At 56.1% G+C, this 24,135-nt stretch overlaps 2 protein-coding genes across 4 annotated transcripts; one reads left to right on the top strand and one right to left on the bottom strand.

Moving 5' to 3' along the window:
- Positions 1–370: 370 nt before the first annotated feature.
- SLC30A2 (solute carrier family 30 member 2) lies at positions 371–9,112 on the top strand. 2 transcript variants are annotated; one of them, XM_032606820.1, is made up of 8 exons: positions 371–729; positions 1,397–1,614; positions 2,336–2,482; positions 3,154–3,307; positions 4,055–4,229; positions 4,970–5,075; positions 7,171–7,305; positions 7,793–9,112. In XM_032606820.1, the coding sequence occupies exons 1-8, from the start codon at positions 680–682 to the stop codon at positions 7,936–7,938; spliced, it is 1,131 nt and encodes a 376-aa protein (XP_032462711.1). In that variant the 5' UTR covers positions 371–679; the 3' UTR covers positions 7,939–9,112. The 2 variants fall into 2 exon arrangements, with proteins under 2 accessions (XP_032462711.1, XP_032463465.1); XM_032607574.1 differs by lacking the exon at positions 371–729 and adding an exon at positions 1,198–1,324.
- Positions 9,113–11,040: 1,928 nt separating this feature from the next.
- Positions 11,041–23,782, bottom strand: EXTL1 (exostosin like glycosyltransferase 1). 2 transcript variants are annotated; one of them, XM_032630984.1, is made up of 12 exons: positions 22,534–23,782; positions 17,621–17,711; positions 17,220–17,327; positions 16,266–16,385; positions 15,609–15,741; positions 15,303–15,409; positions 14,366–14,455; positions 13,568–13,654; positions 13,120–13,280; positions 11,784–11,958; positions 11,478–11,628; positions 11,041–11,148 (listed from the first exon to the last, which is right to left on the bottom strand). In XM_032630984.1, exons 1-12 carry the CDS (start codon positions 23,304–23,306, stop codon positions 11,120–11,122), a joined length of 2,025 nt encoding a protein of 674 aa, XP_032486875.1. In that variant the 5' UTR covers positions 23,307–23,782; the 3' UTR covers positions 11,041–11,119. The 2 variants fall into 2 exon arrangements, with proteins under 2 accessions (XP_032486875.1, XP_032479157.1); XM_032623266.1 differs by having other exon boundaries at positions 11,046–11,628.
- Positions 23,783–24,135: the final 353 nt, after the last annotated feature.

Genomic DNA, 24,135 nt, shown 5'->3' with positions numbered 1-24,135 from the left:
ACATGGGGGGCTCGGGCGTCTGCAGCCTGAGAGTGGAAACCGATCAGTGGTTTCCTGAGGGCAAGACACAACCTCAGCCTCAGGAGCCCTAATTCTGAGTTTAGGAGCCTCATTCCTGCTCTCAGGGGACCCACAGCGGATTTCTACAAGGCGGGGCCCGAGAACTTCTCGGTGGGACACACCCCGCGCCGAGCCGGGGAAGGCGGCGCAGACTAGTCCCAACTCGGAAACACCAAGCAGCAGAGCGGGGGCGGAGGGGAGCGGCTAGGCTTTGTGTCGCAGGCCAGGTGGGCTCCTTGGGCCCCGGGGGCGCGGGGGACGGGGTGCTAGGGGTCAATGCCGGGGCCCTTTGCCGCCAGGTGCCCCATCCCCCTTCCCTGCGGGCTTTTGCACACGACGCGCCGCTTCACACGGGGTAGCGGGGACCGGGTAAAGCCAGCGGGAGCGGGGCGCCACGGCTGACGTAGTGGGGGCAGCAGCGGTAGCAACAGCGGGACGACCCCTCGGCAGCCTCGGCACGGCCAGGCGGGAGCGAACTCGCGGCAGAGCGGTTAGGCGAGGGGCTCCCGCGCCGGGGCGGCGGGAAAGGCGCGCAGTGCCCTCCCGGCAGGTGAGTGCGCGCCGCGGAGCGTCCCGCGCGCAACTTCCAGGGAGTACACGGCAGGGAGCGCGAGACCGCATGGAGGCCACCGAGAGGAAGCATCTGTTAGACGCCAGGCTTGGAGCCGGGTAAGGCGAGAGCCTGGGGAGGGGCGGGAATCTGAGTGGCATCAGACCCACCTCCTCATTTGCTATCCTGCCAGTGGTTGGTTTGGACGGCGGCTTGAACTGGGACCACACGGGAGGGGTGGGATGAGGTGAAGGAAGGAAAGGGGAAATGGAGCCTGGGCACGGGGATCATCCCTCCCCTCTTGTGGCTGACCACAGATCCTGACCCCTGCGGTTTAGTGGGGAGTGCGTGCCTGGAGCCTTGCCCCGGGGCCAGCACTTTGCCCGGGGCCAGCCCCGCCCTGGGAGGCCCGGTGTCCCCAGACCGTGAGAAGGGGAGACTGCTCTTCTCCCTGAGTGTAAACTCTCCTCCTTCTCCGCGCTCGGCTGGACCGGCCCAGCCCTTTGGCCAGTTCCCAAGGTCTTTGTCTCCTCCAGGCCCTGGGAGGGATGGGGGAGGAGGGAACACGCCGAGCCAAGACTCCTGAACTGGTTGTTTCCCAGCACCCCCTGCAAAGAGGGGCTTCTGGTCACTCCGCAGAGTCTGTCGAGCTTGGAGTATCCTTAAGCTCTTCTTCCAAATGGGCACATGGGAACAACCAGGCCCCGCAGAGAGGTAAGACTGGAGTCAGGCTTCTTTGCTCCCATCTCAGAGCTGAGCCTCCCCTCACCCTTCCTCCTTGGACAGGTCTTACAGATCTCTGTGGCAGGATGGGGCTGGCAGGATCCCTCTGTCTTCACCTGGCCTGGACTTGCAGCCCGTTGAGCTGGCTACCAAGAGCAACCATTACTGTCATGCCCAGACGGGTCCTAGCAGTGACTGCGACCTCAAGAAGAAGAGGGCATGGCGCCAGCTCTGGGTGGCCTGTGCCTTCTGCCTGTTGTTCATGATTGGGGAAGTCACTGGTAAGGACTTTTTTGCTAATTAAATGAAATTGGCACATGGGTAGTTTGGATGATCCAAAAGGCTTTTTTTCCTGGATGTTCCTGTAGTATTAATTACTAAGAGCTCCATATTTTATATGCACACTGTCTCATGTAATCCTCACAACAACCTTGCACTGGCATATGGGTGCTGTTAGTCTCCTTATTTTACAGATGATGAAACTGAGGCACCATAAGGTTTAGGAACTTGTCCAAGATCACACACAACTAGTAGGTCAGGGAAGACCTGAGTGCCTAGAAGGAAGGAGCATTTACCGAGTGCCCGCTATGCTTTCCAGGCCCACTTTGGTTTTTTGTTTTTGTTTTTTGTTTTTGGCCATGCCATGCGGCTTGTGGGATCTTAGTTCCCCGACCAGGGATTGAATCCATTCCGAGGACGCAGTGAAAGCGGGGTGTCCTAACTACTGCACCGCCAGGGAATTCCCCTACAGGCCCAATTTGAACTCAATTTTCACGTTCACCCTCTAAGTAGATTTTGCGAATCCCATTTCACAGATGGTAGAAGTTGAGGCTCAGAGAAAGTAAGTCACTTGCCCGTGGTTACACAGCTAATGGTGCAGAGGTCTGGAATCCATTGTCTTTCTCCAGAGCTCATGGTTCTCCTGCTGCACACACACTCTGGGAAGTTGGCTCCTTGGGGAACTGATAAGGACCCTCCACCCTCTTGGCCCTGCCCCTGCAGGTGGGTACCTGGCACATAGTTTGGCGATCATGACAGACGCAGCCCACCTGCTCACTGACTTCGCCAGCATGCTCATCAGCCTCTTCTCCCTGTGGATGTCTTCCCGGCCAGCCACCAAGACCATGAACTTCGGCTGGCATCGAGCTGGTAAGGGCCCTGGTTGGGATGGGGATGGAGTTGGGAGAGGGGGTAGGTCAAGATCAGGTTCTTAGGTGGGTGCACTGGGTCCCTGAGTAAGGCCAGGAGGGTGATTGGGGTGGGGGAAGAGGATGTCAACCTTGGCTTCTGTCCTTTGGGAGCTCCCAGTCTGATGGGGGAGCCCTGGTCCCCTGTTCCTCTGGGAATTCCCACCCTGCAGGGGAGGAGAGTCTACCTTCCTAAGAAATGAAGTGGCCAGACTTCAAGAATAAATGACTGTGCATTAACTCTGCACATAACTCCATGGATCAGCTCTAGGGGGAGGGAAAGTTCAGCAAAGCCTTTTGAAGTTCATCTCTGCGCTGCATTGTCATTTTCCTCTTGGTGGCAGATGGCCCAGCCTCTGTTCCTCAGAAGCCTTAGTTTGCCAGCTGAGCAATGGGTATATATTTTAATGAGTCAGCTTCAACAGAAAGGGTTGACCCAGATGATTTCTTGAGTTTCTTCTAGCTCAGATGTTCCCAGATGTATGAGTGGTGGGGTAAGGTGCAACCACACCAGCCATAGCTCCAGCAGAGCCCAGTCGGACCCAGGCCCAGACTTTGTGGGGACGAGGAGGGGGCTCCTTAGCCTTAGGGCCCCATGCTAAGATTGGTATTGGGAGCCGGGTTCTTCCTCAGAGATCCTGGGCGCCCTGATCTCTGTGCTGTCCATCTGGGTCGTGACTGGGGTACTGGTGTACCTGGCGGTGGAACGGCTGATCTCTGGGGACTATGAGATCGAGAAGGGGACCATGCTGATCACGTCGGGCTGTGCTGTGGTCGTGAACATCATGTGAGTGTGGCCTGGGTTCCCTGTGAGTCTTGCCCCCTCCCACTTCTCACATGCATGCCTACATGCCTGCTCTCCTTAGAAGGAGGAGGTGCTGCACTCCAGGATAGGTCACAGGATCAGAATTTCCCTAGTGGTCTGAGTTCTGGCACCTGGAACACCTGGGTCCTGCCTGAGGCCTCGGGCAAGGCCATCAGGAGCTGTAAACCTGGGGCAGCATCAAGTTCCCACCCCATACAAGTCAGTGAATAACCAGAGAGGCTTCTTACCTGTCATGGGGAGGGGTGAGTTTAGTTCTTGCAGGAGCAGGTGTCCCTAGGGGCAGAATCCAAGCCCTTTTTCAAGGTGATGTGCCTGAAATTGGTCTCAGTGAGAGGCAGGGTGTGTAGAACACCGAGGTCTCTTTTGGGTTATCTCACCTTTGCTCAGTGGCCTTGGGCAAGCCACTTCCTTCTCTGGGCCTCAGCTTCACCATCTGTGACATGGTGAAGGCCCCGCTATGGGGCTTTCCTGCTCTGAGACTTGGCACTGGGGCATCTTTGTGCCCAGATTCAGCCTGGCATTGGATGGAGCTGAGCCCCTTCTCCTGTTGGTACTCTGAACCAAGGCCACGTGAGTTGGGCTCCTCACGTGGCCAAAGGGATCGTGCATTCTGGGGAGGCCAGTCCTGATGGGGGCCTCTACCTGGCTGATTTGAAGCCTCTATCTGCTACCTCAATGAGCCCCCTGACCTTGTCTCCACTTCTGTAGAATGGGATTGATTCTTCACCAGTCTGGCCACGGACACAGCCATGGCCATGAGCACAGCCACGACACCAGCCAGCAGCAGGAGAACCCCAGTGTCCGAGCTGCCTTTATCCATGTGGTTGGAGACTTTCTGCAGAGCTTGGGTGTTTTAGTGGCAGCCTTTATTTTATACTTCAAGGTTAGAGCTGGGGACACAGGGAAGTGGGCCGGGTGGGGAAGGGAGGGTAGATCATCTGGAGACTTCTCTCTGCACAGGACCCTTTCCAGATTCTAGCTCCCTCCCAGCTCTGGGCAAAAGGGTAGGAGAGGGAGGGAACATTTACCCAACGCCCAGTAAGTGTTAGCACTTCTGATCTTGATAACAACCCTGAAGGGGAGGTGGTGGTGTTTTCTGCAGCTCAGAAAGGCTCAGGGACTTGCACAGCGTCACCCAGCTGGAAAGTTGTGAAGCCAGATTGAAACCCAGGACTGTGTGCTGCCTAGGCATTGGCCCTCACACAGGCAGTGTGGTGTAGTGGAAAGAGCCAAGGGTTGGGTTTGAAGCCTGGTTCACCCCTTGCCAGCCGCATGATGTGGAGTGAGTCCCTTGCTCTAATTGAGCCTCTGTTTCCCCATCTATAAAATGGGGATGTCGGACCAGATGGTGCCTAAGATTCCATTTAGCTCCGTCCGTGTCTCAGCCCCTTGGGCAAGGAGGGGTGGGAAGGTGCAGTGCCTTATCCTAAACTGTGGTCTGTCCTGCCTGTCCTTTTGGACACAGAATAAAAGGTAGAGAACTGGGAGGCAGGGTCAGGGTGAGGTTCATGCCCACCCTGCCGAGAGAGCCCCTCTCCCTGACTTAATGCTGGGTGGGAGCGGAGAAGGGAGGCTAAGGTGTTGGGTGGTGAGCCCCAGCTCTGCCTTGCCCTTTTCCTGTAGCCAGAGTACAAGTTTATAGACCCCATCTGCACCTTCCTCTTCTCCATCCTCGTCCTGGGGACAACCTTGACCATCCTGAGAGATGTGATCCTGGTGCTGATGGAAGGTAACCTGGGCTTGGGGCTCCCTTTTTGCTCTTGGCTCTCCAGCTCTAATGTAAGTTCAGGGGTGTGTGTGTGTGTGTGTGTGTGTGTGTGTGTGTGTGTATGTGTGTGTGTGTGTGTTGGGTGTAGGGTGCATCCCAGCACATTGGCGGGGGGCCATGGTCTGGAGCCTGGCATAGGTTGGAGAACCTCCTGGGGCCCCGGGCTGATCTTGGCATTGAGCAGGGCCCTCAGGTGTGGTTGTTTCTGGAAATGTCCTCTGGATCGTCCTTTCCTTCCTCTTACCCCCAAGGGTGCCTCCTCCCTGCTGGGATTTGTCCTCCCTGCCTAGGCAGGGGGCTTCCGGCTGGTGTCTGTAGCACCTGGCCCTCCAGTCCTTCCTCATGTTTCCTGAGTCTCCACTTGCCTTCCCTTGGGGGGTGAGGTTTATGTTTCTCATTGCACAGTGGGGTCAGGGCGGGGCAGACTGAGGATCAGAAAAAGACAGTTGGTGTTGGACAAGACTGCGGAATCCACTGCGGCTCAGGCCTTCCTTTCTGAGGACCCCACCTCCAGAGGACGTGGCAGGGCTTTGAGGGGTGCTCATGGGTGGCAGATGGTCTGCCCTGAGTTACCACACGTATTCACCCGGCTTGCTTGTGCTCAGGATCTTGGGTCATAGGTCTCTGTGTGGTCAGGGTTGGTCTAGATCCTGATTTGGGGTCAACAGGAGTGCTTGGCTGCAGGTCAGAGCTTTTTCTCCAAGAATGTGACTGACCCAGATAAAAGTGATGATAAGGATTCCCTATGCGGGTGCAGGGATCCCCAGGTTCCCTTCTTTAAAAAAAAAAGTTTTTTATTTGAAGTAGAGTTGATTTACAGTGTTGTGCCAATCTCTGCTGTACAGCAAAGTGACTCAGTTATATACATGTAGACATTCTTTTTTAATATTCTTTTCCATTATGGTTTATCCCAGGAGATTAGATGTAGTTCCCCGTGCTATACAGTAGGACCTTGTTTATCCATTCTACATGTGATAGTTTGCACCTACCAACCCCAAACTCCCAGTCCATCCCTCTCCCTCCCCGCCACCTTGGCAACCACAAGTCTGATCTCTATGTCTGTGAGTCTGTTTCTGTTTTGTAGATAGGCTCATTTGTGCCATATTTTATTTATTTATTTATTTTAAAGTAGGTTTTTTTTTGTTTTGTTCTGTGTTTTAATTAATTTTTGGCTGCGCTGGGTCTTTGTTGCTGCACGCGGGCTTTCTCTAGTTGCGGCGAGCGGGGGCTACTCTTCCTTGCGGTGTGTGAGCGTCTCATTGCGGTGGCTTCTCTTGTTCTGGAGCACGGGCTCTAGGCGCGCGGGCTTCAGTAGTTGTGGCACGTGGGCTCAGTAGTTGTGGCTCGTGGGCTCTAGAGTGCAGGCTCAGTAGTTGTGGCGCACGGGCTTAGTTGCTCCGTGGCATGTGGGATCTTCCCAGACCAGGGCTCGAACCCATGTCCTCTGCACTGGCAGGCGGATTCTCAACCACTGTGCCACCAGGGAAGCCCTCATTTGTTTATTTTTGTTTTTATTTCTGTTGCCTTGGGAGACTGACCTGAGAAAACATTGGTACGATTTATGTCAGAATATGTCTTGCCTATGCTGTCTTCTATTAGTTTTATGGTGTCAATGTCTTATGTTTAAGTCTTTAAGCCATTTTGAGTTTATTTTTGTGCATGGTGTAAGGGTGTGTTCTAACTTCATTGACTTACATGCAGCTGTCCAACTTTCCCAGCACCACTTGCTGAAGACAAAAAAAAATTTTTTTAATGGAGCATATACTGTGGGACTAGGCACTGTTCTAGGCACTGAGGATAGGGTGGTAAACCAAACAATTGTCCTGCTCGCATAGTTTTCACTTCAGAGGGAGAGACAGCAAGGAACTAACAAGACAATTTCTGACGGTGTTAAGTGTGAAGAGGAAAATACAACAGGGTGAGATGATGGGGGTCATTTGGGAGGTGGGAGCAACGTCAGGCCAAGGAGGTCTGAGTGAGGGGACATTTGAGGAGCAGGAACAAGCGTGGGTGGGAGGGCGCCCTTTCCTTCAGCCCCTGTCCCTGCCATCCTCAGGGACCCCCAGGGGCATGGACTTCATGGCTGTGCGGGATCTGCTGCTGTCGGTGGAGGGGGTGGAAGCCCTGCACAGCCTGCATATCTGGGCGCTGACTGTGGCCCAGCCTATCCTGTCTGTCCACGTCGCCATCGGTGAGTAGTGGGAACACTTGGGGTGGGTGAGAGAGAGGCAGCGGGAGGCCCGGGGCCACCCTGATGGGTCCAGATGACCCCGGATGCTTGCAGTGCCCATGCATTGGACCTGACCCCATGCTGAGTACTTGACATACATTATTTCATTTGGTCATCACAGTCCCATTTATAGATGAAGAAACTGAGGTTGGGGGGTGGGGGGTGGTAAGGTCACTCGCCCAGGCTCTTACAGCTAATCAGTGGCAGAGGAAAGATTCCTAGCCTTAAAGCCAGTGCTTTTCCTGCTCTTTCAGGGTTGTGCCAGGTACGGGAACCAGAGGGTTGCCTGGTACAGGAGTGAGTCTGGGGGTTTCTTGATGTCCATCGTCCCCTATCTTGTTCTGCTGGGGGTAGGATATGAGACTGAGGCTCCTAATCATTCCTAAGGGCCCAAGAGTGAGTAATCGGTTCTCTGGTGCCTCCCCTCATGTGTCCTCTCTGCCCCCAGCTGGGAATGCAGACGCCCAGGCTGTGCTGAAGGCAGCCAGGACCTGCCTGCAGGGGAAGTTCCACTTCCACACCGTGACCATCCAGATAGAGGACTACTCTGAGGACATGAAGGACTGTCAGTCATGCCAGGGTCCCTCGGACTGACTGCCTGGCCAGGCACCAACTGGGTCATGGACAGGCCTGCCGACGGCTGGACTGAGTGTCCCCCAGGCCCAGCCAGGACTCTGCCTACCCCAGGTGCGTTATGAACCAGGTCCCTCTCCTGACTGCTGCTCCACGTTCAGTGTGGAGGGGGCTCGTCCCACTCCAGGAACGGGCTCTTCCCCGTCTCCCCCATCTGACTCCCGCCAGCCCCAGGATGGGAACTCCACAGGTGTAAAGCTGGTGTGACCCCACTCTTCCAGCTCCCGGTGGGGCAGGGTTTGGGCCTCATCCTCAGCTAATGCCGCCCTACCACTAGCCTCTGGAAAGGCAGTGGGGCATAGTGAGGGGTGACAGAGGGGAGACTCATTGTCCCCTCACCTGCCTGCCTCATTTCCCATTTTCAGTCTGTCTGGCCTTTGCCTTATGAATCCATAAAGAAGCCCTGGGACAGAGCCCCCTTCCTCTGCCTCTAACAATACGCTACAAGGAGGCCACGGGGAGTTGGGGAATTGTGAGGACTCTGCACACTCATACGGGTCCCCCCTGAGATGGGGAGCCAGGGGGCACCTGAGGCTGATCTGTGCCTGAGTCATTTCACTGAGAGCCAAATGTTTCCTTTTCCTGGAGGTAGGGGGCTTCTGACTAGGTAAGGACCTGCTGGTTTCCTCTTTCTTTATTCCCCCCACCTCGTCAACTGTGCCAACACAAAGGTGTCCTGGCGGGAGGGGTGGAGGTGGGCACAGATTTCAGCTTGGGTCCCCCGCAAACAGCCCCACAGGCCCCGGGCCACTCCTCTTGCCCTGATTGTGTCCCGGGGTCGGGGAGCCTGACACTGGGTATGGTTGGGCCAGCTCTGTTGCCAGTATGGCCTGGCCTGCTCAGAACTTGGGGATGGAGGACACAGAGGGTACAACCTGAACAGGAACCCCTGGCTTCCTGAGCTGTGTGTGAAGATTCCTGAATTAGGAGGTGGCTTGTATTTCCAAGATGAAGCCGGGGGACCTGTCCCCAGTCTCACAGAGGAGGCAGCATGCCCAGTCATCAGGTGGCTCTGATCTAGTGGTCTGTCTCTGCCCTTAGGCAGGTCAGCGCCCCTCTCGTCTGCGGACAAAGAATGTTGACACCTACCTCACAGGGTTGTTGTGAGGACTGGAACTAAAGTCAGCTGAGCATATGGTGGTTGTGGGAGAGTGGGTGCTTTTATCATCATTCTGGAAGGATGGCCTGAGGGGCCAGGTGGGCTTCCCAGCCTCGGGGGCAGCACTGGGTTTGTCTTGACTCTGTCCTGACCCACAGCAGGAGGAGGAGGGGTTGGTCACTCGCCTTCCCCTCTGAGCCTCTCTCTTCTCATCTGTGAAACGACCTGTTTGTGCCTTTCCAGCACTGTCATCCAGGGTTGGCTGTGATCTAGGTTTGAGGGTTCTTTGGCCCCTTCAAGTCTGTGGGAAGTTGTGCTGGCTTGGAAGTGTGTGTGTGTGTGTGTGTGTGTGTGTGTGTGTGTGTGTGACCGTGACCGCTGGTGGAGCTCCACTCCACCCCAATCTTAGGAATCAAATTCCTCCCTCCCCCTAGCCATGGCAGGATCCTGGATCCTGGGCTTTGCTATATTCCAAGTCCTTACACACCTCTCAAGAGACAGTCATTGCTGTCCTCCATTTTTACAGATGAGAAAACTGAGGCTCAGAGAGGTTGAGTCACTTGCCCAAAGTTCCACAGCCCTAGGCCTCCCCCTACAGCAGGGGCTGGGGACCTGCTCTGGATTGCATATTGGTACAGTATGAGACCTTGGGCCTGGCAGCCCACAGGCAAGGCCATGCCAAGGTAGTTCAGTATTCTGGGTGCTGCAGCTGTGAGTGGGGAGGGAAAAGGTGTCTCCCTCAGCTGGGCCTGGCACTTGGAGTCCTCCCCACCCTGGGAAGGCTGCCTGGGTTGCAGCTGTGTGCTTCCTCAACAACTGTCCTTGACTCAGGGCCAGACTGTCTTCCCTCTCCTTAAACTCCCAGTCCCCCCTCCATCTCAAGAATATAGCAGCCCCACGCCTCCCCGAAGAGCCTTCTCTGCATCCCACGCTGTGACTGGCTCTGGGGATGACCTGAGTCATCCAGGGGCCAGAGGTCAAACAGGAGGATGGATGTGGGAGGCCTTGGGGACACCATGTTCTGGCCAGAGCGCTAGTCACTAGTCACGGGAGTTTCCAAAGCTGCGAGGCCATCAAAGCAGAAAAACACCGGATACCCTGGACCTGGTTTGGACCCACATCCCCATTCCTCTAGAGTGGCCCCAGCTCCCAGGCAAGACCTGAGTCCCCTCCCCACGCGCAGCTGCTGTAGAAGTATTTATAGCCTGAGCAAAGGGGCAAAGACACGCGCTTTATTTCGGAAGTGATCGTTCCAGTTCCAGGTGGGTGAACCCAGGAGAACCCAGCGTCCCCTCCCCCTCTCCACTCTCACCACCTGGTCGCTCGGGACCGCCCTTGCTCCCACACAGCCCACCTAGAAATGGCCCCTTCTTTGTCCTAAGCGTGTGGGCCAACCAGTTTTCCGACTTCAAGCTGCGCACCACCAATCTCGACGTCCCCGCTCCCCCTAATCCCACCCGATGGGCGTTTCGAGCTTCCTTCCCTTTCCGGGGGGAGGGAGCGCGGCGCGGTGCTGACCACTAGTGGTCCAGGCTGGTAATGCAGAACGACGGCTGTGCCTGAGCCGAGGGGCCCGGGCCCGGCAGGGCCACCGGCGTTCCCATACCACCCCCAACTGTGCTCCGCCAAGTAGGGAAGGGAGCCCCGAAACTGGCTCCCTGGCACTTCTCTGCTCTATTCTTGGGGCGCGAGGACTGCGCCCAGGATTCTGCGAGAAGCTGCTTTCCGGCCGGACTAAAAACCCGGGGGTGGGGGGGGTGGGAGGTGCAGTTTTGTGTCTCACTCCGCACACCCTGTCCACACACCCGCCACTGTCGCCACAGAGCCAGGCATGTAGTTGATGTCACTTCCGTCTACCTGTTCGTCAAATATTTGTGGCGCACCTGCCAGGCCAGAGAGACGAGGACACGGCCGTGCCCTCCCGGGACTCCCGGGTCAGTCCTGGGGCCTGACGATGTACCTTGCGAGGCAGCATGAATAGCGTCGGGACTAAGGGACACACCCGGCTGTGAAAGCGCAGAGGATCCGGGGCGGGGGTGGGGGTCAGGCAGCTTCGTGGAGGAGGCGAGGATCTGAAAGAGAAGTAGATGTCAGCTCGGCAGAGAAGCCAAGAAAGGCATTCCAGGCAAGGGGTCTGCAAAGGCAGAGGAAGGGCCCCAGAGACAGCGACGTGGGAACTGCCACTAGCGGCTAGGCTGGGGGGTGGGGGGCGAAGCGGTGGTTGGCCAATCGGGTACTGCCGTGCTGGCTAAATGGCAGCCTTGATTGGGTCTCCAGATACCGCAAGGGAGGAGGCGGAGCCTCCCCCCTCCCCCGAGGCAGTTTGCAGCGACCGCTGGGAGCCGGGCCGGGGTCTCAGATAGTCCCTCCTAGGGTTTCTCCAGGCTGCGATACTTCTTACGCAGCACGGACACCGGGTCCTTGAAGAGCACGGGGTCCAGACGGAGGCGAGAAGATACCAGGGGCATGTGGCCGAACCCTGCCGCCATCTGGTTGATGCAGTTCTGGGCTGCGGGCTGCGGCTCCTGCCTGAGCCCCGGACCCCCAGGCTCCTAAGCGGGGCGGGGAGAAATGCGTTGGAGGGCTTCTCTGTCCTCGGAACCTCACCCTACCCCCGCCTCGTGCAGCAAAAAGGGTTAGGGTTAGAACGGGAATCCCTTCCCCAGCCGGGGCCCTCCCAGTGCCGATCACCCCCCTAGATCCTCACCAGTGGAGGAGGTCTGGCCTCCTGATGCCACATCCCATAGGGCACCTTGATAGGGGGCAACTTGGTGACGGATGCTACTAGGAAGTTCATCAGGACATCCACACAGGTGGGTGCCTCATCTGCCAGGGTCCTCAGAGCCTTGGGCAGGGCGTGGGTGAAGAGGGTGTGGTAATACCTGGGTAAGGAGGGAGGAGCGGGAGAGGCTGTAGCCGAATTAACTCCCCCCCCAGGCCCCATTCTTCTCCCTCCTGACCTTACTCTCCCTTTGACCCCAATTCCTAAGCTTCTTGTGAAAGTCCTGCTCCCTTTTCAGCTGAGCTCTGGCAGCCTCAGAGAGCGCCCACCCCAAGTATGCACCACTCTCCACTACTCTGTGCTCTGTGGCTTGTCTGCAGCCAACGGTGAACACCCTGCCACCTCCCTCACTGCTCCTTGGGGCCCCCTTCCCTGGGCTCTGAAGTCTGAACTCAGAGCCAGAATGAGGGGAGGATCAGCTAGTTCCAAGGCCATCAAACATGGCAGGCCAAAGACCAGCTTCAGGAAGGCTGTGGACTCACCCACCCCCAAATCCAAACACTGTCCATATCCTCTGCATGGCTCTACTTAAAATACAACTAGCTGCTGGGCTTCCCTGGTGGCGCAGTGGTTGGGGGTCCGCCTGCTGAGGCGGGGGATGCGGGTTCGTGCCCTGGTCCGGGAGGATCCAGCGTGCTGCGGAGCGGCTGGGCTCGTGGGCCGTGGCCGTTGGGCCTGCGTGTCCGGAGCCTGTGCTCTGCGGCGGGTGGGGCCGCAACAGTGAGGGGCCCACATACCGCAAAAAACAAAAACAAAACAACAAGCTGCCAATTGTTGACTATCTGTGTGCCAAGGACTTCATGTATTTTAGTTTATTTTTTTTTGCGGTACCCGGGCCTCTCACTGTTGTGGCCTCTCCCGTTGCGGAGCACAGGCTCCGGACGCGCAGGCTCAGCGGCCATGGCTCACGGGCCCAGTCGCTCCGCGGCATGTGGGATCTTCCCGGACCCGGGGCATGAACCCGCGTGCCCTAGCATCAGCAGGCAGACTCTCAACCACTGTGCCACCAGGGAAGCCCTTCATGAATTTTTGTTATTTGATGATCATACCAGCCCTGTGAGGTGAATACACTTTACAGACAAGGAAACTGAACCTCAAGGGAGGTGAGGAGACTTGCCCATCACAGCACCGGGAAGTGGCCTTGAACCTGGATCTCTGAGCTCTCGGCTGACTGCTGTGTCCACTCCCACGCCACCCTGCTCCTGGTTCAAAGGAGGGTTCTCTGGCCCTCTGAGCCCAGCGCCGGGGCTGGCGTCTGTACCTATGGTAGAAGGCAGCCGAGGTGAGAACCATGGAGAATTCGTTGGTCCTCTTGGCAGTGTAGCCCCAGCCACCACGGGCTTCATCCCAGAAGTGGCTCCACGTCAGAAAGCCGACCATCCGCTCTGGGAAGCTCTGCCACACCACAAAAGCGAAGTCCACCTGGGGAGATATTTAAGTAAGGTGTGAGGAAGGACTTCCTGCCCAGCCGGGAGCCTCCCGAGACATGGAGGCAAGGCCAGCCTGGCTGAGGGGACTCAGGGGAGAGGAGAAGGGAGCTAGAAAATTTCCAGGGGATGCTTAGGGGAACTTTCCCAACTGGGAGCTAGAAACAGTGCTTTTGCGGCTAGGAGCTGAAAACCTAAAGCAGGAGGCTCGACTTCTTGATCTCTAGTCATCCCAGCTTCTGGGGTCTGAGGGCTGCCAGGGCTCCTCTTGGGAGTCCTCACCTCACTTGTGGAAAGACTGCTATGGGCATCCAGGCTGAGGATGGCATCGGTGCTGATGGCACTGTACGGGAAGAAGCGGTCACTGACCTGCAGGGGGAGGGAGCGGAGGGCAACTCAGTCGTAGGACCCCTCCCCAGGCTCCCATGATGAGTATCTGCATATCTGCTAAGCAGGAGCCCCTGCAGACACGGTGTAGAAGGAAGAGCAGTGAATACAGCAAGTCTGCCCGGAACTCGGACCTGAGGACCTCATTTTTGCTCTCTGGACTTCAATTTGCCCTTTGGTAAAATGGGCAAATTGGTATCTAGGGCCCTTCCAGTTTTGACATTTCAGGATTCCTCTATTGTCACGTTAGATGTTCACCTCGATCCTGGTGAACATCCTTCGTTTGAAAGAAACAGGTCCGGAGAGATGAAGGGACTTTCCCAGAATGGCACAGCCAAGCAGGTGTGTCACACCAACCCAGGTTCTTAGAAGCCACCCCTTCACCCCCGCCCAAAATGCTGCCACCTGCCCAGGTTTCCCCTCTATCCCTTACCTGAGACAGCAATGTACTCTCTCTGCCTTCCCTCATCACACAAAACCCCAGTTCTCTGGAAGCACAATTCACAAGGGCCAGGGATGGAAGAGAATCATTTCTATTAGGCCTGCAGCTGAAACCCATGGTCTGATTTCTCCAGGCCCAACTTGAAGTCCAGCTTTGGCTCAGGCCCAAGTAAATCACACCGTGTATGTCCTCCCCAGATCTCAGGTTTCTGGGGGTGAGCCCACCCTTCCACATCCCTCCCCATCGCTCACCTTCCTGTGCCCATCAATGACTGTCAAGGGCACTGCTGTCTTGGGCCACCTGGTTGGGGGTGGCTTCTCACTGCTCCAGAGAACCAAGATCTGGAAGGAAAGGGGGATGTTCCTGAAGTCTGGGTCAGAAGGCCAGGGTGTGTGTGTGGGGTGTCCCAGGAGTAATCTTTCTCAGGGTGGAAGCAGTTTGGAAGAGCAGCTGTATATGTGAGTTTGGGAGGAGTTTAGTTAGAGCCAAGGTCCTTTCATGACTGCCCTATTTTTGCCTCTGGGCTTCCGGAAGGCATGAATTCCAGTGACACGAAGGTAGCTACCTGTAGCATTAGAACTCAAGTCGCACCTAGCCTGGGCCCTGACCCCATGCTCCATCCCCGTCTTCTCTCAAAGGTTTTCATTCTCTTCCTCCTTCCTGCTCCTTTGTCATTCCCAGCCCAGTTCAAATGTCCCATCTTTGAAGCTGATCCGTCTGCACCCTGGCTGAGCTAACTGCTTGTCTCCTTTCCAAGTACTCTCAAGAGCCTATCTGGCTTCTCTGGAAATGATATTTGATAGTCTGTGTGCTGGGAAGTGCTAACAATATGAATCTGGGGCAGAATCCTTTCCTACTATTTCTCTGCATCCTCAGCGTCAAGCCCAGGGTGCTCAGAAAAGGCTGGATGAATAAAAACAACGCATGCATGTTTACTTCAACCTCCACAAGAGGCACCTGTTTTTCAGGTGGCTTTGTCAGTTTCCATGAGGGAAGGGGGGATAGAGGTGGGGGAAAGGAACTAGAAACTTGGGACTGAAAGAGGAAGGCAGCAGTGGTACTTGAAAATCCTTCCCGTGCCTCCCCCCAAAATGTGGGGTTATCCTTGGCGTCCAGATGTCTTCAAGGGCTCTGCCCCGTCTCGCCCCCATCCTGGATCCCGGCACCCCAGCTGGCAAGGGAGCAGACCTGGGCACAGTGCTCGGAGCCTGCCACAGCCTGGATGAGCTTCAGGGGGGGCTGGCCTAGAGCCCCCCCCCAAATCAGGGCGCTGAACCTGCCCAGAGGACGAGAGCCTGGAGGAATGAGACACAGGCTATTAGGGCGGGAGGGGACAGAACCCCCCGAGAATGACCTGAGTTGGGGACTTGGGGAGCCAGAAGAGATGTGGGAGATTTGGGGAGGGGCTTGGTGGGGCTCTATGGTTGAGGCTGGGGCAGAGACTTGGGGAGAGTTGATGAGGGGACTTCAAGTTGTCCCATCTCTAGGGCATACCCTGTTGCAGGTGGTAGAAGGGGAAGTCCGAGGGGCTTGGGGAGAAAGTGGGCAGGGCCAGGATTGCCCCTGGAGGGCTGTTCCATAGTAGCGAGGGGTGAGCAGAGGGTCCGAAGATCCGGTCCTGAATAATCTGTGAAATGAGAGAAGGCTGTGCAGAGGGAGCGGCCAGTGTGGCCATGGGCGGGGTCTGAGGAAGTGAGGACCTGGTGCAGCCCCACACCTCCCCCTTCAGGAATCTGGGGAGGGCAGCATCTGCAACACCAGATGGCTGGGGACAGAAAGGTTCAGAAGTCCAGGGTAGGGGGTCACTCAGTGATGCTGTCTTCACTCATGGCAGATACCACTAACAGGTCATGACATTTTTTCCAGACCCAGAATCCCTCCCAACATATGCCCCAGGCAACCAATGCCCATCAGCTGGAGTTGGCACATGCTTTGAAATCTGTCTGCTACAGATGGGGAAACTGAGGCCAAGACTGGAGAAGGAACTCATCCAAGAGCTCCGAGCCAGGTCTCTGATTCATCCCAGAAGCATCTTCAAGGGGGAAGCCCAAACACCAGGGCAGAGGAGGTGTCGGAAGAGAGGGGCATGGAGAGGGGCAGGGATGAGGCAGACCCAAACACCAGAGCCCCCATCAGGTGAATCCCCCTCACCTCCAGAGTGGTATGGATGACCTTCTCCACCGAGGAGAAGTAGGCATCCCATAGAAACTGGGTCTGCTGACGCAGGGCAAGGACCCGTGTGAGGGGCATCTCCTGGAGGGCAGTCAGGACCTGGGGCACAGAGGGAGCAAAGGAGAAGGCATGGGGCCCTGGCAGGCCCTGACTCACCCTGGGGTGGGAACAACCTAGGTTGGAGGTCTGGGAAGCAGAAGCCCGCTCCCCACATTTCTCCAGGTGGGTTGGCAGCTGCCAGCCTTGGCAAAATCCTAGGTAACTTAGCAATTAAGAGCTCAAGGGTCACACAGAGCTGAGTTTAAATGCCACTTAGTAACTGTGTGACTGTGGATGAGGCACTTAATCCGTCTGAGTCTGTTTCCTCATCTGTAAAGTGGGAACAATAATGGTACTTGCCTCGTAGGGTGGTTGTGAAGATTAAACTAGATGATACATATTAAGAGCTTAGCACATTGTAGAGGCTCAGTGAATGGAGGCTATTCCTGTTAACTTCTTACACCATTCTCACCTCTCAGGGGATTCAAGGCCCATGCATATGTTTTTCAGAGCTGGGCAAAATGAGTTTCATCAGATGGAAAAGTCACTCTGCATTTTGCTTCCCCACCCCAAGCTCCATGTAGGCACTCAGATTTTGGATTTTTTTGTGACTTTCCTTTAAACTAGGTATTTAATCAGTCATGGACCAGTGGGGTTGAGCCCAGGGAGATCTTCTGGTCTAACTTATCCCATTGTACAGATGGGGAAACTGAGGCTGAAAGAGGCTGAGTTCTTGCTCTCAGAACCCCAGAGGCTTGGGGCTGGGCGCAAAATCATCAATATACACAGATGGGGGATAAGAATGAGGACCGAGACCAGCCTGGGGGCCGGGATCCCGGGGTCCTCCCATGTCCCGGGTCTAGTCCCCACCCCATTGGTAGGGCCCTGAACTACCTGAAGTGGGAGCCTCTCGTCAGCTACAATGGCCGCCTTGGTCCAATCGATGACCTCAGAGAAGGGCAGCTCCCAGCGAGGGCTGAGAAGCACAGGGATGCAGCCAGCCTGGGGGGTAGGGAGGTCACTGGGAAGCCCAGTCCCACCCTGCACACACTCACCCCTCCTCCCTTTTCCACGTCAGCAACTTCTGCATTGGGGCAAGGGATACAGAGGAGAGAAAATACAGAGGGGGGGGTGTTCTTCAGAGGGTGCAGTGAATATGGCTGTAGGCACATCTGAGTCCCAGAGTAAAGGAGTGGGCAGCTCACCGGCCCTTCCCATTGGCCTGGGCCCAGACTGCCCTTCCAGCTCAGGAGTGTAGGGGGACAGGGATGGGGGATGCCCAAGTCGGGTTGTACCTGCAGGGCTTGAAGGAAGTGTAAGACATCAGGACCGCGGCCAGGGATGAGGCAGAAGGTGGCGTTAGGTAGCGTTGCCCCAGGGTGGGTCCTAAGGAGCACAGGAGGGGGCCCTGCACCCAGGAGACCTGAGACAGCTGCCCCTCAACCCCCTGACTCCCCTGATGGCCCCCCAGCCCTCCACACTAACAATCCCAAATTCACAATGTACAAACCCACCACCATGTTCTCATATGGTAACAGACACTCTTGCACACGCCCAGCCATACACTGCCCCTCGCCCACAGCTGGGGTAGCAGCTCTAGCTCTGCCGCTGCCCTTGGTGGTATTAGACACCTCCCTTCTCTTCTTAGGACCTTGGTTCCCTCGTTTGCAAAATGGGAGGTGGTGGGAGCTGACGTTTCCAAGGCTGGTCTGACTTGGGCAAGCATGCGTTTGCCCTCCCACCTCTTGGACTCATGCAGACTTCTGGGTGGCCCTCACCTGAGTGGCCTCCATGCCCTGCCCTCTCCCCGTCCTCAGAGCCCAGGCCCGTGAAAAGCTCTTCTGTCAAGAGGTGGGCTGGGCCCCCAGCCTGGAACCACACAGGAAGCCGCTCCTGCCCAGAGGCCCCCTTGCCCAGAGGACAGGCCTCCTCTGTTCCTCCCACCTCCCCCCACCAGCCCCAGGGCCACACTCAGGCTGTGTGTGCCTGTTAGGGGGAGGGGTAGGAGTCCCAGCCTCCTCAGAGCCACCACCCAGGAGCTGCCCAGCCAGGGAAGGAGTGCCCATGACCTGGCTACGGTGTGTGTGTGTGTGTGTGTGTGTGCAGGACTCCAGGGCTCACAGGCCTGCTCAGAGTGGGACTGTTGAATAGGGCCTAGAGGGTTCCAGGACCCTCCTCAGCTACAGTCTATCTGGTCCTGAGTCTGAACCTTCAAGAAGCAATCCTAGGAGTACTTAGCCTCTGGACCAACCCTCATTGCACAGATGGGGAGACTGAGTCTCAGAGAGACCCAAGGACTGGCTCAGGTTCTCAGAAAGGGCTGGGGCAGAGCTGGAACTAGAACCAAGGCGTGCTAACTCCTGGCCCCAGGTTATCTGAACCACTCCAGACCTGCTGCCCAGGGGTCTCCCCGAGGACCCGGCCTTCTTTGCCCGATGCTCAGGTGTCCTGCCAGGCTTCTTCTGGAAAAAGCTACAAGTTAAAAACGGGACACCCTCCACCTCATTGAGAGCCATGGCACCAGCCAGCCACAGCCCTCTCCTCCCCCCAGTAAAGCCCTAAGGGACTGAAAACCCTTAAGTTTAAGGCTTCAGAGAACCCAGAGCCAGAGAGCCTGCTGAATAAACTGTATCAGTCAGTCCTCGTTAACGTCTGCTGTTCCCTCTGTGTCTTTGTACCTCCTTCTCTCTCAGCCTGGAGCACCCCTTCCTGCCTTGCAGCCCGAAGAATTCCTCCTACTTGATCTTAATGTATAAAGTTCAAATATCGCCTCCTCTGGGAAGCTTTCCTTGGTCTCTCCAGAGATGGCTCCCTCCTCTCTGCTCCCACAGCCCTTATGTGCACTGCAGTAGTAACGAGCCAGGCTAACCTTTACTGAGCATATCCTTTGTTCTAGATGCTTTACATGCATTGACTCGCGTCATTCTCACAGCAACCCTGTGAGATGGGAGGTATGTGCTGTTAATATTCCATTTTACAGATGAGGAAACTGAGGCCTAAAGTGGTCACACAGCTCTGAAGTAGAGGAGCCGGGCAGGCAGCTTGCCCACCCTCTCTCTGTTTAACAATGTGTGTCACACCAGTGACTTGTCTGTCTCTCTAATAAGACTAAGCTACTTGAGGGCTGGGGCTGTGCCTCCCTCATCCAGTATCCCCAGGGCCTAGCAGGGCACCTGGCAGAGTATGGGCACTCAGTGGGGGCTAAATGAATGAATGCTCAGCGTGCAACCGAGGAGAGACCCAGGACCGATGGACTAAATGTCTGAAAGGTCAGTTTCGGCACAAATTCTAGTAATGGAGCTGGCTGAGAATAGCCAGTGGGTGGCCTTGGGAGGTGGTGAGTTCCCCATCAGAGGCTAGACGAGCACCTCCGTGTGTGTGTGTGTGTGTGTGTGTGTGTGTGTGTTGTAGAAGGGATGGATCTCGTCGTGATTGCTGATGATCTGTGACCCTGTAAAGTGCCTGGCATGGACTTGGGGCCTCAGTGTCCAAGGTGACTCCACCCATGGCCACAGGCAGGGCTGCATTGTGACTTCCAGTGCCCTGCGTACTTTGGCCTTTGCAGTCCCTCAGCCATAAAAATATAAAAATTACATTCGATAACTGTGTTGGCATAAAAATGAACATACTAATATTATATATGAAAGCATTTTCTTCTATTTAGAAGTTCACTTTTTTCTTCTGATTTTCAAAGAAATGAGAACATTTTAATGGGGCCCTAAAGTATCACGGGGCCCTAGGCACTGCACCTCGTGTGCCCAGTGGCGACAGGCCAGGGGACCTTAAAACATGCATTAAATTTATGTAAAAAAACCCCCCAAAGCAGGGGAGAGCATATACACATGTTTATATACACACGGAGTACTTCAGAAAAGACACAAGAGAAACTAGAAAGGGTATTTGGCTCCAGGAGGGAAAACTGGGTGGCTGGAGACAGGGGTGGGAGGGAGTTTTTACTGTATACTCTTTTGTGCCTTTGGAATTTTGTACCATGTCAATGAATTCCCTATTCATAAAAATAAATAAATAACAATTTAAACGGGCGGAGGCTTATTCTAAAGCAATATGAGACTGTTCAGCGAAGGTGGAAAAATATGGGCTTTGGAGCCAGAAGCGTGGTTTAATCCCAGCTCTGCTGCTTCTGAGCGCCTGATCGGAGCAGTGAGGGAGGCTGTGGTGAACTGCGGAGCTTGTCACCAAGGCCCTTGGCTGGCTGCCTCCACGTCTCGGAGCCTCAGTTTCCTGTTCCCTGAAATGGGGATCATAACACTTCCCTTGAAGGGTGCTCGAGAGGATTAGCCATGAATTATGTAAAGCGGCGGAGCAGGCTCTCCCCAGATGCCCACTTTCTCCCCTCCCCCCTTCCCCCAGCGGAGTGAATGTGGGACGGTGGCAGCGACCTGAATCGCCTCTTTCTCTGGTCGACACTTGTTTATTCAGGCCACCTTCCGGGCGCTGGCCTGTGGCTGTGGGCCTCCCGCTCTCTCTGTCCCTATACTTGACTAGCTCCTCAGGCAGCTGCCTGGCACGTCAGGGAAACTGAGGCTCCAGCTACTCCAGAGATTACAAGTCCTGTCGCCTGCAGGTGGGTTGAGGCCAAAGACAGAAAAGCTAGAAATTCAGAGGACAGTTAGAGGCTGTCAGGCATCACACCTTGGAAATACACTTATCAAAACTGCTACTCAGAGGGTGGCCCACGCCTATTAGAAAACGTTGGCCAGTTCTGGCCAATTTGGATTCAATCAGTAAACATTTAGTGAGCACATACCTATTGTGTGCACTCCCCAAGTTTCAGTTTCTCAGAGAAGTTCAGACTAAAATAACTTTCATATTCACCAGTAACTGACTGCATTTAGCTGTAACTAAAGTCAGCTGAAAGAAGAACTTCCTGAAACCAAGAATGGCTAAGTGCCTAATCAAAAGTAAGGCCAGGCAAGGTGAGCGGAGAACCTTGTCACCAAAGGTGAGCTCTGTCTGAGTTTGGAGTTTGAGGTACCTGACGGGATCCGCAGCTTTTCGGGTGATTGTCGAGGATGCCTGCTAGGGATGGGTCCTAGCAGAAGGGCCATGGGGACTGAGGGGCCTTTCTGCTCTTACCCCTGGCTGCGGGGCTCCCTGGAGGCCATGTGCCTTCAGGAGGTAGAGAGATTCCATTCCCACAAGAGCCCTGTGGCTGAGAAAAGCCCCAGAAGCCCCAAGCAGAGGCAAAAACGGAGCTTGGCCACGTGAAGAATTCCTGGGAGGGAAGTGGAGCTCAGAATAAGCCATGTTGTTCTAGCAAAGAATAGGGAGATACCTGAGACAGGGGACAATGGAAGGATTCTAGAGTGACAGGTTCCACCTCCAGTCTGTCCAGCCAGACTTTGGATACTGCTGGCCTCCTGGGGGTTGCAGAGGGGTTGGGGTGCTTAGGCGTTAACTGCTTTACCACCTGAGGTGTGTCACCACCACTAGCCCAGGTAGAGAGAAGTTTCTAAGTGAGCTCTCCATGTCCCCATGGGTCCCCATGCCTCTTGTATATATTCAGGCACTCTCACTGGTAGGAATTCTTCTGTAGGTCTGACTTAATTCATATTTGCTATAACCAAAGCCTGTTACCTCGAGAGGTTAATCCCGGAAACTAGACAAAGGAGCAGCTTCCATCTGTGACCATGGCTCTGAGGCATTTGACAGGATTGATCATAAACTCTTGCTTAAACCCCAGAATTCTGAGGCTGAAGGCTCTGGAGCCAGGCAATCCTGGATTAAAATACTGGCTGTGCTCTTTCTGGCTGGGTGCCCTCAGACAAGTTACACAACCTCTCTGAGCTTTAGTGTCTGGTACACCAACGCTTCAAAGATAAAGATTAGTATTATTTTATTATAATCATTTATAAAAAGTGCTTAGCACATAGTAAACACTATAGAGTTGTATGTTAAATAAAATATTAGGGAAGGAAGGATTGGAATAAAAGAAGAAGAATAGGAGTGAGTCATGTTTTATGCTTTTAAAGATCCCCAAGGAAGAATTCTAAAACCTTCCTTGGACACCTCTTGCAGCAAATCACCATCTCGGTGGTAGTGTTCTCTACTGTCTAGCCTGATTCCCTCCTGCTGCAGCTGAGCCCTAAGTTTGCCCATCTCAATCCTGCCCTCTACCCTGGCCCCTGGGCTCGCTCCCATCACATACCCTTCCCATCCAGCCCCCAAGGGGGAAAGCTCCACTTACTGCTTGGGTCCACGGTCCTGTTCACAGCGCCCATCCCAGGGGCAGGCAGAGAAGTCAGTGCCTGCCACGTGCCACCTGCCCCCGTCCTCTGCCAGGGCTAGCAGGGCCACCCCGGGGCGGGGGCTGTGTTGCCGCAGCTGGCCAGGTGCTCCACCTCGCAACGGGTGGGCTTCAGGGAGAAGCGGGAGGGCCACGTCAAAGCCGGGCCGAAAGGTGTCCACTGTGGGACTGGCCTCGGCCACCATCGCCTGTCCCAGCTGGAAGGTCCGGGGGCAAGGGGCTGGGTGGAGACTGAGGACCAGGTGGTTCCTGCCCCCATCCCACTGCGGGGGCACCGGGTCGCGCTCTCCAGTGGAGGTGTCCGGGCTGAGGAGGAGGAGGAGGCAGGCCTCAGCAGCGCTGAGCGTGTGGTAGCGGGAGCCCTCGACGGAAGCCAGGATCCTGCGGCGAGTCTCAGAGACGGGTCCAGCCGCTGGGTACACGAATACCTTGAGGCCACCACCTCTGCATTTCGAGGTGTCAAAGCAAGCTCCCCAGTTGCAGCTGCCACCACGGAGGGCTTGAGGAGGTCGAGGGCCATCTTCCAGGAGCTCCCCAGGCTTGGCGAAACTCTGCAGGAGCTCTGTGTCCAGCCAGCGGGGCCAGCCTTGGGGGGCTCCTGCCCGGGGGCTGGTGGGCACTGCCAGGCGGAGAAGGGGGAAGAGTCCCAGCAGGATGAGGAGCCAGGAGGCCAACAGTGCCAGCCAGAGGGACTTCCGTCTCCACGACTGCATGTGGCCACCCACAGCCAGGGCTGCAGGAAGCAGAAGGAGCAGGGGCCTGAGTGTAGGCCTCTGGGACTGGGATCCACCTTCTAGGTCAGCACCCTCATCATACAGATGGGAAGACTGCGGCCCATCGAGGGCAGGCCGCCTGTGTAAGATCAAACAGCAAGTCACAGGCCAGGCACCGGGAGGCCAGCTAGGACCCAGCTCTCTGGCCCTGCCTTCCTGCGGTCAGGACTCTGCTTCCTCGGCCTTTGGACAACCAAGCCAGCCTTTGCCCTCCCAGCAGGGCCCCCTTCCCCTGGCGCTGCTCAGGCTGATGCAAGCCCTGTCCAGACTGCAAGGCAGTGTCCTTCTGCCCTCCTGGCTGCACCCCCTGACCTTGGCCTCAACGGAGAGGAGGGCCGTCTGCCAGGCCATGGGGGACCCATGAGGGTTCCCACAGGAGGCGGCTTGGCCGGGGTGCAGGGCTGGGTGGAAGCAGGGCTGGTCTCCCCTATCCTCCCCCTGCCTGAGCAGCCCCTGAGCAGCCTGGCCACACCTGTGCCCACTGGCAGGCACTCCTGGGCTGTGGGCCCTGCAGCTGGTGCTTAAATTAGACCCTGCATCCCATGTGGGCTCTCAGAGTCAGCTGAGGTCAAGGCCTGAGTGCAGCCAGTGGCCCCTACCTGGGGGACTGGGAGGGCTCTGGGTCCTGGTCCTCTCCCACCCTCCCACTGTCCTGGCTCAGGCGGCTCGTCCCCTCCTCCCTCCAACGCTAGTAGCTGGTCCTGCACCCTCTGGCTTGGAGCTATCAGGGTGCAGAGGCCAGGGACCCCGTGCCAAGCCCCTGCCCCAT

The sequence above is a fragment of the Phocoena sinus genome, chromosome 1 (genome assembly GCF_008692025.1).
Source record: "Phocoena sinus isolate mPhoSin1 chromosome 1, mPhoSin1.pri, whole genome shotgun sequence".
Lineage (NCBI taxonomy): Eukaryota > Metazoa > Chordata > Mammalia > Artiodactyla > Phocoenidae > Phocoena > Phocoena sinus.
This window is presented reverse-complemented; position numbering and strand designations above follow the sequence as displayed.

What these genes read in the sequence shown, in the direction of transcription:
- EXTL1 (XM_032623266.1), bottom strand. Translation starts at nt 23,306, where the DNA reads ATGCAGTCGTGGAGACGGAAGTCCCTCTGGCTGGCACTGTTGGCCTCC. An exon ending in TCATCCATACCACTCTGGAG is followed by an intron (nt 15,742 to 16,265) that starts GTGAGGGGGATT and finishes CTCATTTCACAG; the next exon opens with ATTATTCAGGACCGGATCTT. An exon ending in GCAGTCTTTCCACAAGTGAG is followed by an intron (nt 13,281 to 13,567) that starts GTGAGGACTCCC and finishes ATATCTCCCCAG; the next exon opens with GTGGACTTCGCTTTTGTGGT.
- SLC30A2 (XM_032606820.1), top strand. Translation starts at nt 680, where the DNA reads ATGGAGGCCACCGAGAGGAAGCATCTGTTAGACGCCAGGCTTGGAGCC. An exon ending in CTTCGGCTGGCATCGAGCTG is followed by an intron (nt 2,483 to 3,153) that starts GTAAGGGCCCTG and finishes GTTCTTCCTCAG; the next exon opens with AGATCCTGGGCGCCCTGATC. An exon ending in GCTGTGGTCGTGAACATCAT is followed by an intron (nt 3,308 to 4,054) that starts GTGAGTGTGGCC and finishes CCACTTCTGTAG; the next exon opens with AATGGGATTGATTCTTCACC.